General features: G+C 40.7%; 1 protein-coding gene across 1 annotated transcript in view; it reads left to right on the top strand.

The window, feature by feature from the left end:
* sntg2 (syntrophin, gamma 2) overlaps nt 1-14,004 on the top strand; it is a 143,550-nt gene extending 129,546 nt beyond the window's left edge. Inside the window, exons 15-17 of the mRNA XM_050062315.1 lie at nt 11,166-11,258; nt 11,773-11,883; nt 12,925-14,004. Coding sequence (XP_049918272.1) covers nt 11,166-11,258; nt 11,773-11,883; nt 12,925-13,053 — 333 coding nt within the window. The 3' untranslated portion in view covers nt 13,054-14,004. The remainder of the gene's footprint in view (nt 1-11,165; nt 11,259-11,772; nt 11,884-12,924) is intronic.
* Nucleotides 14,005-14,323: the final 319 nt, after the last annotated feature.

Here is a 14,323-nt window from a genome sequence, read left to right on the forward strand (position 1 = left end):
TGCACTTGAAGGTTGCCCGTTCACTTACGTTTTAACAGGTCTGACGCTACTATGTGCCCCGGCTGTATCTAGGCTAACGGCTAACATGCTAACTATTATTTTTATGTCACTAGTCACTTGAAACAAATTTAGGACGATAGGAGACAGGTTGAAATAAACCGAAATTTCCCTTTAAGTTACATAGTATGTAAGATGACTTTGTCAGCAAGAGGTGGAGCAGATGATGGATGGAGTGACTCCTAGGTGATATAACTGCCAAGCACAGACTGCTGCAACACATTCTCACTCCGACCTCGTCACACTGATGTTTGGTCATGGACTTTCCATGTCAGCATACTGTATGACCCTGCAAGTTACTCTGGGTGCATTGGTTGTTGATGTTCTGGGACGCTACAGTACATGCAGACTACATGCATTGTCTGATTTCAAAGTACACTTCTGTTTTTACCGTAAATGTACAGTTTGCATACAGTCTCTTTCAAAATAAACGCACTACGTTGGTACAACACCACAAATGAACATTTTCCTTCAACTACAACGCACATAGTTACGTTTTGCCAACACACGCATATGGTTGAGTTTAGGCAACAAAAGCACGTGTTTGGGTTTAGGAAAAAAGAACAGTGTTTTGCTTTATGATATGGGGGTCAAAAACAAGGCTACAGGGTGTTAATTAAGTCAGTGTTTGTTGGACCCATCCACCACCCCTCCTGCCCACCCTACCTGAAAATCTGCCCCCTTACCTTACATTGTTGTCCTGCCATGTTTCCTCCTAATGACACCGGATGCTGTTTACAATAACAGCTACAGGCCACAAATGATGCCGACATGAAAGGACGGCTTTGCTTGTTGGTGTCTGATGCTGGAAGTCACTGACCAAGTGATGACTTTGGAGTGAGACCAGGTTGACCACTGCTGACTGCTGTTGCAGACTAACAAACAAGACCAGGTGTATTTTAGCTAGACCTCAGTGTTTCCAGCAGCTTTTTAGCCACCAATCAGTTTTTTTTTGGCATCCTGTTACTGTTTTCCCAAAGAGGATAGTACCACGAAAAGCAGTTGTTTTTCACTGAGACATCGCTGCGTTTCCAGCAAGAATTGCACCCCCAAAACTGGGGATTATAAGAGGAAACAAGACCTTTCTTGAGCATAACCAAGTGGTTTTGGTCCGTAAACCTAACAGCATGTTGAAACATAAAGATTCAATGTATCCGCTACATAATAATGCTAGCCTGGTTCCAGACCATAGACCCCTCAACTGAGTAGGCTTGCATCTCTGGTCTGGCATACTGCAATGAATTTGCGATTTATCTCGTCCAAACGATGGAAGGACCAATGAACGCCGGGGGTGGGGGCGGGTCTAGCGATTAGCCAGTCAGCGCCACGCTAATGGCGACCGCTACAGATCCTACAGACCACATTAACGATGCTATCGAGGTATTTCGCCACTACTCGCGTTAATGGAAGACCAAATTAAGGAAGCTGCTAAACTGGATTTAACGGTGATGCAGCTGGGCGTGCACGACGATGGAGACATTTTAAACGGGCAATGCTCGCTTGTTTTTGGCACCCCCAAGGCGTGGATACTAATGACGTCAGATTCTGGGTGAGTCGTTGATCTCTACTGATCAAATTCCCTCCCCCTTGTAAATCGCGTTCAATGGAGGTGATGTCAGACTGAAGGTTCTGGGAGCTTCAGTCTGACACTCAGGCTATAATAATGCACAAATTTAGCTTATCCATGCAGTGCAGAAACTTACAATGACATTTTTATTTTATGATTGGGTTGAAAATCATATTTATGTCTGTTGTGCAAAAATCTGACTTCCTGGTGTATTTCAATGTATTTAACTGATTTGTGTAGAATACAGGCAACTTTCATGATTGTCCCACACAGATAATAAAGGCTGTGTTTAATTAGTCTGTATTCAATAAGTGACTACACTTCTTACTAAGTCAGGTCTGCATGAGCAGTTTTCCCCCTATCAGTATAAAAGTATGAAATATGATAATGTAGCATTTTTACAGTCTTTAATGATGCAAATGCGGGACACCATCCTTTGGGAAACCAATGAAATTGATGAAGCATTTCAATTTGCTTGTGATTCTGTGTTCTCCAGCCAATTAGGCTAGCCTCCTGTGGCTTCCTAGAACACTCAGCACAGTCCAACTTAGGATAACCTTCAAATTGACTGGGTATGAGCATTACATAAACACTGCTGATGTAGGAGTAGGGAGTAACTGACAAAACTGTCCAGCCTGCGTTTTTCTGGAACATTTGCCCTATTTCTTTTATTTTTCTTCTTTTTTAGAGATGATAAAACCCAACATGGCATTGATGGGATCTTTTAGCTCACAGCAAGCAGACAAGTTGTGTCATATTTTACTTTTGGGGTCTTATGGCTGTGATCCATCTACTTTTCTTTTTGAAATGACCAGAAGAGCACTCCTGCTGGAAGGAGGACACTCTGAGCTCAATTAACTTCAACAACTTTTTACAGTGTTCTACAGTAGAAATTTTAACGAAACTTGCTTTCCTGGCCCAAACCTAACCTGCCACATGACTAATTGTTGGGGCCCGAAGGGTTAAGGCCAGGTTCCTGAACTCTATGCCAGAAACATGACTCAAATAAAATGTTAAAACTGTAGTTGGTAACTTTTCTAAAAATAACATTTTGTATTATTTGGCGAAACTGTCATTATATCCACATGGTAGTACCAGACACAGATAATCTGGGGAAAAAATCATGTTTCTCTACTCTATTGCTTCATAGCACCTCTAATAGCATTACTAAACATGAACAAAAACAACCAATCAAAGCCGCCGCCGTCACTGCTCATAAACTGTGGTCAAACTAGCCAGCGCTGATCAAATATGGATCAGTATTCTTTTGCTGCATTGCCTATTTCACACCTCAGATGTTCTTAGAAACATATTTTAGTGTACTGTTTAGCTGTAAAATGAGAACATTAGCTCCAGCTCGTGGCCAGTTTAGTTTAGTTTCCTTGACAAACTTTCTGTTGAACAAAGCTGGAAATAATTGCTTCTCTGTCTGTAATTTTTCACACAGCATTTTTTTTTTTTTTCCATTCCAACTGGTGCTCAGTAAGGTCTGTACGGTTCTCTCCTGCAACTTGATTTAATGCTGTTGGACTGGTTAAAAAAATATGGATCTGGGGAATTTAGCATCTACATGATGGGAATGAATGGTGTAACTGTTGGTAGATTCAAAAAATTAAGGGAAATAAATTGATTTGTGACATACTTTCTTATCTTGAGTTTGGGGGGAAAGTATCAAGTATTTCCAAATCAAAAGGCTCAAGTCTAAGTGAGGTCACTAGTCAATGGTGTTACCACCAGGGGGTAGCAACACAACTCCACCTAATGCAGGTTTACGGCGCCCCAGATTCAAAGGTCCAAAAATACATAATTGAAACCACAAAATATCTCCATACTGCTCGTCCGTAGTGACCCAAATGTCCTGAAGCCCCGACATAAAATGTTGTTTGGAAAAATGTAATTTGAACTCTGTTTTTAGCCTCATTGTAGCCTGTAGCTCTAACTGCCTCTCTGTACAACACACTCATGTGTGTGCGCTTGCGTGAGACGAGCAGTATGGAGATATTTTGGGGTTTCAATTATGTGTTTCTGGATGTTTGAATCTGGGGTGCCGTCAGCCTGCATTAGGTGGAGTTGTGCTGCTACCCACTCTCCCCGTGGATCTCCGCAAGGGATGTGAGGACTCTAAAACTTCACCTGAGCCTCCCTCGGCATATGGGTGAGTAGATAAGGGCTGAATTTTCATTTTTGGGTGCACTATCCCTTTAAAGTCCAAGTTGAGTGATTTTGCAAAGTCGAGTCTTTAGTTATCAAATTTGTGACTTGATTCTGGCTGGAGTCCAAGTCATGTGACATGAGTCCTCACCTCTGACAAGCAGTGATTGGCACGATTGACAGCCATGTTAAGAGACTCCTCCGCTGTGATTGGTTGTTTTCTGTTATCCACAGGAGATTCTAGCAAATGCCACTAAAGGCACAGCAAGTGGGAGACAGAACCTGTTCTTACAGACTGTCTCACATATATAGTGTCAGTTTCAGCAAATATGACTAAAATTTATTTTTATAAAAGTTGCCAACTGTAGCTTAAGTGTTGCTCTGAATCACCCAGATGTATAGGCAACTATTTGCTGACAAGTTATCCATATTGTCTTAAAAGGTGGTAATGTGTAAGTGTTTTCTTCGCAGCTTGTGTCCACTGCCCTCAAGTGGCAAAAACAGACTTAAGTTATAGCATATGATACCAGAAGCACATACAGACAACCGCTTTAAAAAGAAAACCTGTTGTAAGTCACACTGTAGTGTGGAAGGTCGCACGTGTTAACAACACCAGAAACTGTTATCTTGGCTTGCCTCCATCTATAGGTCCCATGTACTACTTTTGTTGCCAAGATAGTTTGGATTAGTTGTTCATTATGACAAGGCATTGTGTATCCACTTTCCCATAGCAAACTCTTGATAGACAGTGAGGTTCACAGGCGCCCAACCAGTTTCCAATTTGAACAATACAAGTAGTGTTTATCATAGGCCCTCTTGACTTTTACAAGCATCTTAACCTCTGACAGAAAATCTTTGGCTGACAGCCAGTGGTATACTCTTTCTCACCTGGCTGCACTGATGAAGACAGGGTGTGGCCAGTGGACCATGACATCACTGTTGGGTTAGATGTACTTACAGGTGCAACAAAGAACACGTCTGAGTTTTGCTGCAGGGTGCTGCTCAGTAAAAATGTGCACACATGGTATGTATGTGCATGTGCTTGTAGGAGCTGCTGCAGGTAAACTGCTAACTGAGATCAGTGGTTCAATCAACTGTTTGTCCAAATAATGTGCACTCCCTCTTCTCAGACACAGCTTCTGTCTGGACTGCATGTGCCAACATTTTCAAAATTTAATTATGAATGGTGTCAGACATCCAGTTGTCTCTTCACTGAAGACCTGGGCAAATCATAACATCATGTCCACTCTATCATTACCTGCTATAAAACTCTGATGGCTATACTCTTGCAGTGGAATTCCCTCGTGTCCAAGGTATTTTATGGATCTAAAAAAGCAGCCTCAAAACAACTGTCCCCGCAATTTCTGGTCTTTCTCTTTCTGACTGCATTATTGATTAGTTCTTGCTACCGCAAATCTCTCGTTCAAATCTAGCTGACCCATGAGCTGACCCCGACCCTTGCAGTCTTTGACATGAGTTATTTTGAAAAAAATATCAATTACACCTCCATACGTGTTCCCATAAATAGAAAACCACAATCAATGGACGTAATAAAACAAAATGTTTAGATTGCACTTTAGTTATGGTAGAATAGCCACCTACAACCCCAGTTCTGTTGGGACGCTGTTGGGAAGTTTGGACGCTATGTAAAATGTAAATAAAAACAGAATCAATGATTTGTAAATCCTTTTTGACTTATGCAGTTCAATACAGTACAAATACAAAATATTCAATGTTCAAACTGATAAACTTTGCTGGCAGGTCAGTCTAGTACCTGTGCTCTTTTACTACAAAGCCACACTGTTGTAACATGTGCAGAACACGTTTCATCGTCTTATGGGAATAAGCAGGGACATCCCTGAAATAGACGTCATCTGGATGGCAGCATATGTTGCTCCAAAACCTGTATGTACTTTTCAGCATTCATGGTACCTTCACAGATGGGCAAGTTACCCATGATGCCATGGGTGCAAACACATCTCCATAATAACACAGATGCTGGCTTTGAACTTTGAGCTGGCAACAGTCTGGATGGTCCTTTTCCTCTTTAGCCTGGAGGACACTCGATGATTTCCAAAAACAAAATGAAAAGTGGACTCGTCAGACCACAGCACACTTTGCCACTTTGTTTCAGTCCGTCTCAGATGAGCTCAGGCCCAGAGATGTCGTCAGTGTTTCTGGATGTTGTTGATATTTGGCTTTCACTTTGCATGGTAGAGTCTTATCTTTTATTTGTAGATAAAGTGATGAGCCCATGTGGTGATTTCCTTTATACAGTCATGTTTATTTTTAATTCAGTGCCACCTGAGGGGTCAGAAGTCACAGCCATCCGATGTTGGTTGTAGGCCTAGCCCCTTACGTGCAGAGATTTCTCAGGATTCTGAATCATGGCAATTGTGTGTTGAGAAACATTCTTAAACTGTTGGACTATTTGCTAAGCGACAGTCCTTGCTTGTGAACCACAGATCCTTGCCACGATTCTCCTTTCATACCCATGATACTTAAAAGTGCAACATACACCGCTGCCATACGCCGCGCCTCAAAACGCCCACCTCCATTATATTTTATGAACAACCCCACACTGGCGCCAGCTGACGCGCCGTGCCGCTCTGCTTCAGCCCGCTGCTCTATTTCCAGCGCGGCCGGCGCTGCGAGAAAAGCCTTTTATGTACGTCTCGGCCGCCGTAGTATCAACTCCGGTTGCTTCAAATTTTTAATAAGACGATTTTGATAATAAACTCACCCGTGAAATCCAAGTTGTTGTTGCCTCAAAGTTTTTCCTCTTCTTCTTCTGTTACTAGCAGTTGGCAACCATTGGCAACTAGTGTAGGTACAGCCACCTAGCGGGCTGGGGTGGGAAATACAGTTTAGTGTCGACGTTGCCGCTGCGCGCCGCTGCCAATGTGTGTTGGGGGGCGGCACTTGACGGCCACAACGCTGCGGCAGTGTGTGTTGCACTTAAGAGTTAACCTGTTTACCTGTGAAATGTTCCAAACAGGTGGGTTTTTTTTTTAGCATTTCACAACTTTCCCAGGCTTGTCTTGCCTCTGTCCCAACTTTTTTGGAACATGTTGCAGACATCAAATTCAGATCGTGTGTACATTTACAGAAAACCATGAAGTTTATCAGTTTGAACATTAAAAGTCTTGGCTTTGTACTGTATTCAATTGAATATAGGTTGAAAAGGATTTGCAAATCATTGCAAATCTGTTTTTATTTAAGTTTTACACAACATCCCAACTTTTTGGAATTGACACACTGTGTTGTTCCACCTCATGTCAATAGGGGGTGCTGCAGCACCCTCAGCACCCACCCTTCTGCACCCATGCACCTCACAGCTTTTCAGCTTGGTGTTGAGTTACTCTTTAAATTCTGTGTTGTATTCACACAGTTGGTGTTGGTGTCTGTGTCAGTATGTATTTAGCTGCTTCCTTTTAGTGGATTTGTGACCAGTTTCAAAAGATGCAGCTGTGGGTCTGACAGCTCTGCCTTTACTGTCTCCTTAACCTTTTATCTCTCTCTGACTCGGTGTGACCAAATTATGAAAAGGCACACGCAGTGAGACACAACACACTTATGAGAAAGTGGGGGTTTTTTTTCTTACACCTGTCTCTGTTTTATTTAATTCCCTACATGTGCCCTTACTTCTGTCAGACTTAGGAGATGTTCTTAAACAAGTGTTTCATTTCATGTTGCTAATTCCCCCAGAAAAATCCCTTCCAATTAGTGAAGTGTAGTCACAGCTCACCATGTCACAACACAGCCTTACATTGGGTGACAGGAAGAACTTAGCGGCTGGCCTGCCGCTGTTTCTTATCCCCGTCACAGCTGAATTCATGGCACCCCTAAAGACAGGGGGGCTGAGGTCGGCAAGCAGAAAACACTTTCAGTGAAAGGACTGTACAGTCCCATGCCATATTCACTGCACACCACTCCATAATTGAAATCACCATGTCCCCGCTGTGTTCTCAAGTGAAAGAGAAAGGAGAAGGAGATAAAAGGCATATATAACACAAACAGAAAATCAGAATACACTTCTTGGTATTCCAACTGAATGGACGACACAAAAATGAAGTCATGTGGCAAGAGAAGCCTTTAGAGGGATATTGCTCCACAGAGAGTAGAAAGCTTGCACATCAGTGCTTTCAAAAGACCTGTGAAAAAGAAATGAGAGACACATGCTTGGTTGTGTGGCAGCAGCAAAATGAATGTTAAAGATTTATGGCAGCCAAAATGGATTTCCTCTGTCATGTGTCTTGACATTATCAGGATACTGCACAGGATGCTGCTTTTGCCAGCAGCTCGTGCAAGACAACAAAATCAGATTTGCTCTTGTTATCAGATTTTGTGGGCCTGACGTGTCAGACTGGCACTTTAACAAGAACTCTTATGTGAATATATGTGAGCAAACTAATATTGTGGGTATAAAACAATAAGTATATTGTCTGTATGAGGATTAAAAAAAAACCACACACTTTTTTTTTCTCCATGTAAAACAGCTTTATTCAGTGTTTTTAGCAGTTTAATGACCAGGTCAGTTTGTTTTGGAGAGGAAGAGACCCCTGCAGACAATTAGGCTTCCAGTCAAAACCTCCTAAATGTGTTGATCTTAGGTTATTAGAGCAAAAAACGTAAGCAGACATTAGCAGCCAAACAGCTTCGGAAAAACACTGATTTGTAAAAGAAAGCTGCTTTATTCAGTGTTTTTACTCTTTTGGATAGGAGGAGACTTCTGCAGATAATTTGGCTCCTGGTAAAAAAAACTCCTGAACCATAAAGAAGGTGAGCACACATTAAGTTATCAGGGAAAATAGCTCACACATTAGCAAATGCTTGGCAAGTGGGCCGTCTGCAGTGTGCCAAACAGCATAGGAGAAACACTGATTTGTAACGTGAACCTACTTTATTCAGTGTTTTTACCAGGTTTAATGTTTGTTTCAGAGCTGTGTATAATTCAGCTCCCGGTTAAAATCTCCTGAAAAATGAACACTGGAGAAATTTCAGCTGGTTGCAATCAGCAGTCCTCACCATTAGATGCCAGTGAATCTCCTTAAATGTTGCACACTGTTCCTTGAATACCTTGACATCATAAAACTTTTCCTTTTGTCATGGAACACAAAGGAACAAGTGATTACTGGCTAATTATGTTTAGGTATGCTAGGAATTTGCCTCAGGTTTCCAGTGGCTCTCAGTGTATTTATTCTGTTGCCAAGTGAAACATGCTGCATAAATAGTACAAGATCCAATGCTGATGTTGGTCAGTTTGTGTTTTCATTATTTCAGTGCTGCATTTTTCAAGGGAAACCAAAATTCCAAACGAGAAAAGAATGTGACTTGGCCTGGAAGCACATTGATAATAGATGGCAGTTAGTGGAAGTGATATCATGTGTGGCAGCCTGTTTGATCAGTGATAGATGTTAACGATCGGCAGGGTTTCCCACACATTCATTTATGGTGTATTAAAACTAAAACTTACCTGTTACATCTATATAGAAATAGAACACTCTTTCTCAGAACAGCGTTATGTTTCTCGTTACTGTTGTCAGTGTTTTTCCAACCTACTTTGGACAAAACCGCTGTTTTCCCATGGAAACTGCGTCCCCTGTGGTCTAGCGCTGATTCTAACTTTTGTTACGGCAGCAACAGAAAGTTTGCTTTCACTCATCTCTGCAGTAGCTGCTCCTTTAATCCATCAACCAAATCTGATCAGCTCTGATTTTATCACAAAGTTATCAAATGGAAGTCTAAGCTGCAATTGTTCCTTAATTCTCCATCCTGCCACTCAAACTAAACAAATTGCCATCCAGGAACTTAAATAGAGTTACCCTTGTGCTGTATTTATGGACCCGCAAAGTATTAGGATCATTAGTGGGGACGGGTGTCCATCTGGGCACGAACCCAAGGACATGAGAGAGAGAGAGATAAAAGCCAATGTTACGTATGTTAAAATTCAGTTATCATGCTCTGCAGACTATGATGCTCACCTTTTGCTGAGTAAAATATGTTAATGAACTGAAGACCCTCTCAAGACGTTTCTTTCACGACAAACCCAAGGCTAGTTGGTAAATTACTGTAGCAGGTGAGCTAACGGCTAAGGACGCCAGCCAGCCTGGAACATGCTTGCGTTAGCCAGACACAGTAGCTTCCTAGGTGTTTTCTCTCTGTCATGTTGTTTACTTCCCCCTTACATTTTGTTATTTTATATAATGGCATTGAATAATGAGTAATTTAAGAGGGAGAAAAAGCTCTGTGTGCTAACAAGCCTACTAACAGCCAGTTAACACACTTAGCTTTCTAGCTTTAGCTAAGTGCTAGCTTGCTTGTTCAAGGCAAAAACAAAGTTTTGTTTGTTAAGGAGACTTAAAATTCATCACACTTTCTCATAACTTGTCTGTAACACATTTGTCTTTTGAGTAGAAATGTATACCCGGGCACATGATGTTAATTAAAACTGGATGGGGGGGCTAATAGCTCAGCAGGGAGAGTGTGCATCCCATGTACAAAGGCCATGTCCTTGCCACTGTGGCCTTGGGTTCGATTCCAGCCCACGGCCCCTGTTGAATGTTTTCCCATCTCTCTCTCCCTCATTCACACTGTAACTGTCCTATGAAAAAAAAAAAAATTAAATAAAACTGGATGGAGCAACATTGCTATTATGATTTGATTGCTAGCTTCCTCCGTATTTGGACTCTCCACCTCTGCCAACACAGCTTGCCATCGGTAAATGGTGCAAAAATTTCAAGGTTCACCAAGGCTGGTCCATTAAAAAGACTTTCTCTGAGGCATTTTCTTGTTTCAAGTGCTGGTGTGACCAGGCCTTTAACCCTCAGTTAAACTTAGTATCATTTTACAAGTCATTTCTTAGTGGCCAGAGAGCGATTATTCAGTGAAATATAACTTCCATATAGGACTCCCATACAGTGGGACATTTTGACATGTTCACTAATACCATTAACAATGGCTGCATTCTCCTCAGTGGTGTGACAGTGGGTAGATCCTGCCATTATGTATGCTGACTCACTGGCTGGGCATACTGGCACACCTAAACAGAAAGGAGCCATTCATAATAATATTAGTTACCCTTGTGTTTTTCCTGCTAACCCAACTCAGTGTTGCAAGAAGAAGTCTATTTTCTGTGTTATCAAAGAAGACAGTAAGTGAAGGCTAAGACTGAGATGTTTAATGAATACCAAGTAAATTATGTATTCGCCCCCTGGTGATAATGGGCTGCATTCACTGCATTCACTGCCACAAACGGGAAACAAAATTTAGGTATAATTTATTTACATACAGTATGGCCATTACAAGAAATGTAACATGCCGTTTGAACACTGTGTCATTGCAGAAATATGAAAATCAAAATATTAATGGATATTAATTCTCTCCACAGTCCAAAAGCTACATGTGCAGCAGCCAGGGGAACGTGTTGTGCTTCACCATAGATTTTGGATCAGGCTTCACCTGCTCAGAAGGCACTGCAAAGGTGAAGTATTAGAGAGTTCAGTTGTTGTTGATCCTGGTTCTGTGCTATTCTTTCCTTAATAGCTCTCGAGTCTGCAGTTTGACATCTTTATTCATTGTATTGATAAACTGTGTGCATGCCTCTGTTCACTTTAGCTACCACTGCATTTTGAATACCTCTGGAATAGTCACCAAAAATATAAAGAATGTCAAATGTCACTCATTTTGCACAACAGACAGAATGAAGTGGAGAATTACCGCATCTCAGAGAATGGTTTGCTAAGTTTTATTACAAGTGCGTTTTGGGATTATTTTGGCAGCCTTGCTACATTTGGAGTGGGTATATTTTATTTCCACTTAATAACTGCAAATTACACCACTGATTTCCAAAGAACTGTTATTTTGTAGCCTACTATTGCACATTGAAATGTCAGGTCTCGATCATGCTGGTCTCTCTGTAATAACACATGGTATTTGATGTTGTGGTCATTACTAAAAAACCTGATGTGCTGCTGCATTTTATAATCCTCTTGCAGACCATAATGTGGCGATATAAGTTCTCTCAACTTAAAGGCTCCTCTGATGATGGGAAAACCAGGGTAAAACTCCTTTTCAAGAATGCTGAAAGCAACCAAATAGAGATGAAGGTAATGGATTTTTTTTTTTTTTTTTATCAAAATTAAAGGTACACAATGACCGGTTGAATTTTATTTTTGCATCAGTTATTCATTATCCACTCACTGATACCTATGAGCAAGCAGGTAAATTTACTGAACACAGTGAGTAATTTGGTCTGGTGTCTAGTGTAGTAAATCCAGCTTAGCTGTGCTTATTTTATGTACTTTGTTGCTTTGCTATCATGTTTGATAAACCAAATCCACCAGCACGAAAGTTAAGCGATGCACTGCTGTGAACAGGGCTACAGCAACAAGTATTTATGCCATCTCAAAAATCAATGGCAGCGTAAGTGTACGCTATATTTGAATATTTGCTCAGCTTTACCTTAAACACTTACCAATCGAGGTCACAGTAGACCAGCAACTCAGTGTTCTGCTAAGTTATATGAATGTGGCTGTGATATAACTGCTTCAGTTCTCCGTTGGAAAGGACTGTCTGATGCCAAGGTAAAGTTGTGAAGATATTCTAAATATAGTGTATACTTAAACTGATATTGATTTTTTTTTGGTGGGCCTTTTTTAGATGGCTAAAAACGAATGAAGGCAGTATTTACTAGTTGCTTTTTGATTTTATGTATGTGATGCATTTTCTAACCAGATTTTCTAAGTAAACATTGTGATTCTGTCTATAGTCGCAGACAGTCTAAAGTCATTCCTCTATTTCTTTACAACAGAAAGTTGAGCAATATCTGATCAAATTTATTTATACATTTTCCGTTCATTCTCAGTGCATGGCTGCATCCACAATGTCCATATGATTTCTTTTCTTTTTTTATTGTAGTGTGCTTGTTTGCACTTACTCTTGATGTAGGTTTAACTTGCAAGTTGTTTCAAAAGGGCATTGTTTTTTTAATAAAATTTTGGAAATAGTAAAATTCAGCTTATTTGTTTTATCCCATCAATATATAGATTAATCAAAGAAACAATCAACAGATTCATCAGCTATCAAAATGGTTGGTATTTTAACTGAACATGTTGTAATACTTGTGCCTCTCTGTTCTTATCTTTCAGGAATTAGAGTTTGCTAATCTAACGGCCGTCCTTCACTGTATACATTCTTTTATCGCTGCCAAAGTGGCCTCCATGGACCCTCTCTTTATGTGCAGTCAAAGCTTCCCTGGACATTACATGAACAGTTAAACGACCCCTCCTCATCGTCATGTGCACCTGTGGCAAATCAGCAGTATTTTATGCACAGAGCCAACTGATATGTATATCTTGTTCTTGCTATTTTTGTATGAACTATGGAAAAAATAAATATTTGTAAAAGACTGTGAAGGTAGATCATGGATGAATTTAGGGTGGACAGAAGATGAAGTAGAAAAAACACAATGCAAACGGATTCACAGTTCTTCCATTTCTTTAAATATTTTCCTTTCTCTCATTACATGATGGACACTGATGATGATCGGAGGTTACTTGTCAACTTGTCACTTTTAAAGGCAGCACCCGTGCGACCATACGGTGTGTGACTGCCACAGATTTGACAACAGGACACGATTCGCCAAACATAGCAACTGCCAATGTTTTTAGCAGAAAATCTCAGCTGATACTGTATCTCTGAAGAATAATGATGCCGTGCCTACATCCAGTGAGTAAGTACGTTTTAACAGACAGAATAAATCTGATGCTGGCTTACTGTCACAGACCTTTGACAGGGATTTTTTTTCCTTCAGATTCACAGTTGAACAGTAATGAATAGCCAACCTTCCTCTTTTCCAGTTCTTCTGTTTTTCTTAGTTTTCTTTTGTTGTTGCTGTGAACACTAACACCTTACAATACAATGTAGTCTGGTAAGCCTCCAAATAACCATTGGATTAAATCAACACCTTTTTTATATTGTCCCAATTCAAATAAAACATAAGGCAGCATTTAACTGCAGGGGTACTTTATTGGCAAAGAATAAACTGTATAATGTTTGTGCTATTGTGACCATCTTTTGTATCTAATAAAGGCAAATTGCCTGAGTTTCCAATCTCTCTGGCCGATGATGACATTTCACTGAAATGTGACATTTCAGCTTCAAAGTATTGTTAAGACACTTTTATCAACTCCCTTTCTAATACAGTGAAGAATACTGTATGTCTTCAGTTGCTTTATGTAATGGTTTAAGTGTGAAAATGCATATTTGCTGTGTTTTCAATAAATTGCTCATAAAGCGCCACTGCCTGTCATCTGAGACATGTCACAGCTCCCTGTGGTTTCGTGTACTTTGAAAGTGGAGGGTAGCAGTGCCCAGTCACTGAACTGCTCATCTGCTGCTTAGCTCTAGCTCAGTAGCCTGTTTTGCCGAAAATCAGACAGAAATGTCAAGTTGTTTCACTCCATTTCCATCATCAGTCAACTCAAACGTATTGGTGTGTGCGGATTCAAAGGTCTGGGCCAACTTGAAATAAAAGTTGACATTCTT

The sequence above is a fragment of the Epinephelus moara genome, chromosome 14, assembly GCF_006386435.1.
Source record: "Epinephelus moara isolate mb chromosome 14, YSFRI_EMoa_1.0, whole genome shotgun sequence".
NCBI classification, from domain to species: Eukaryota; Metazoa; Chordata; class Actinopteri; order Perciformes; family Serranidae; genus Epinephelus; species Epinephelus moara.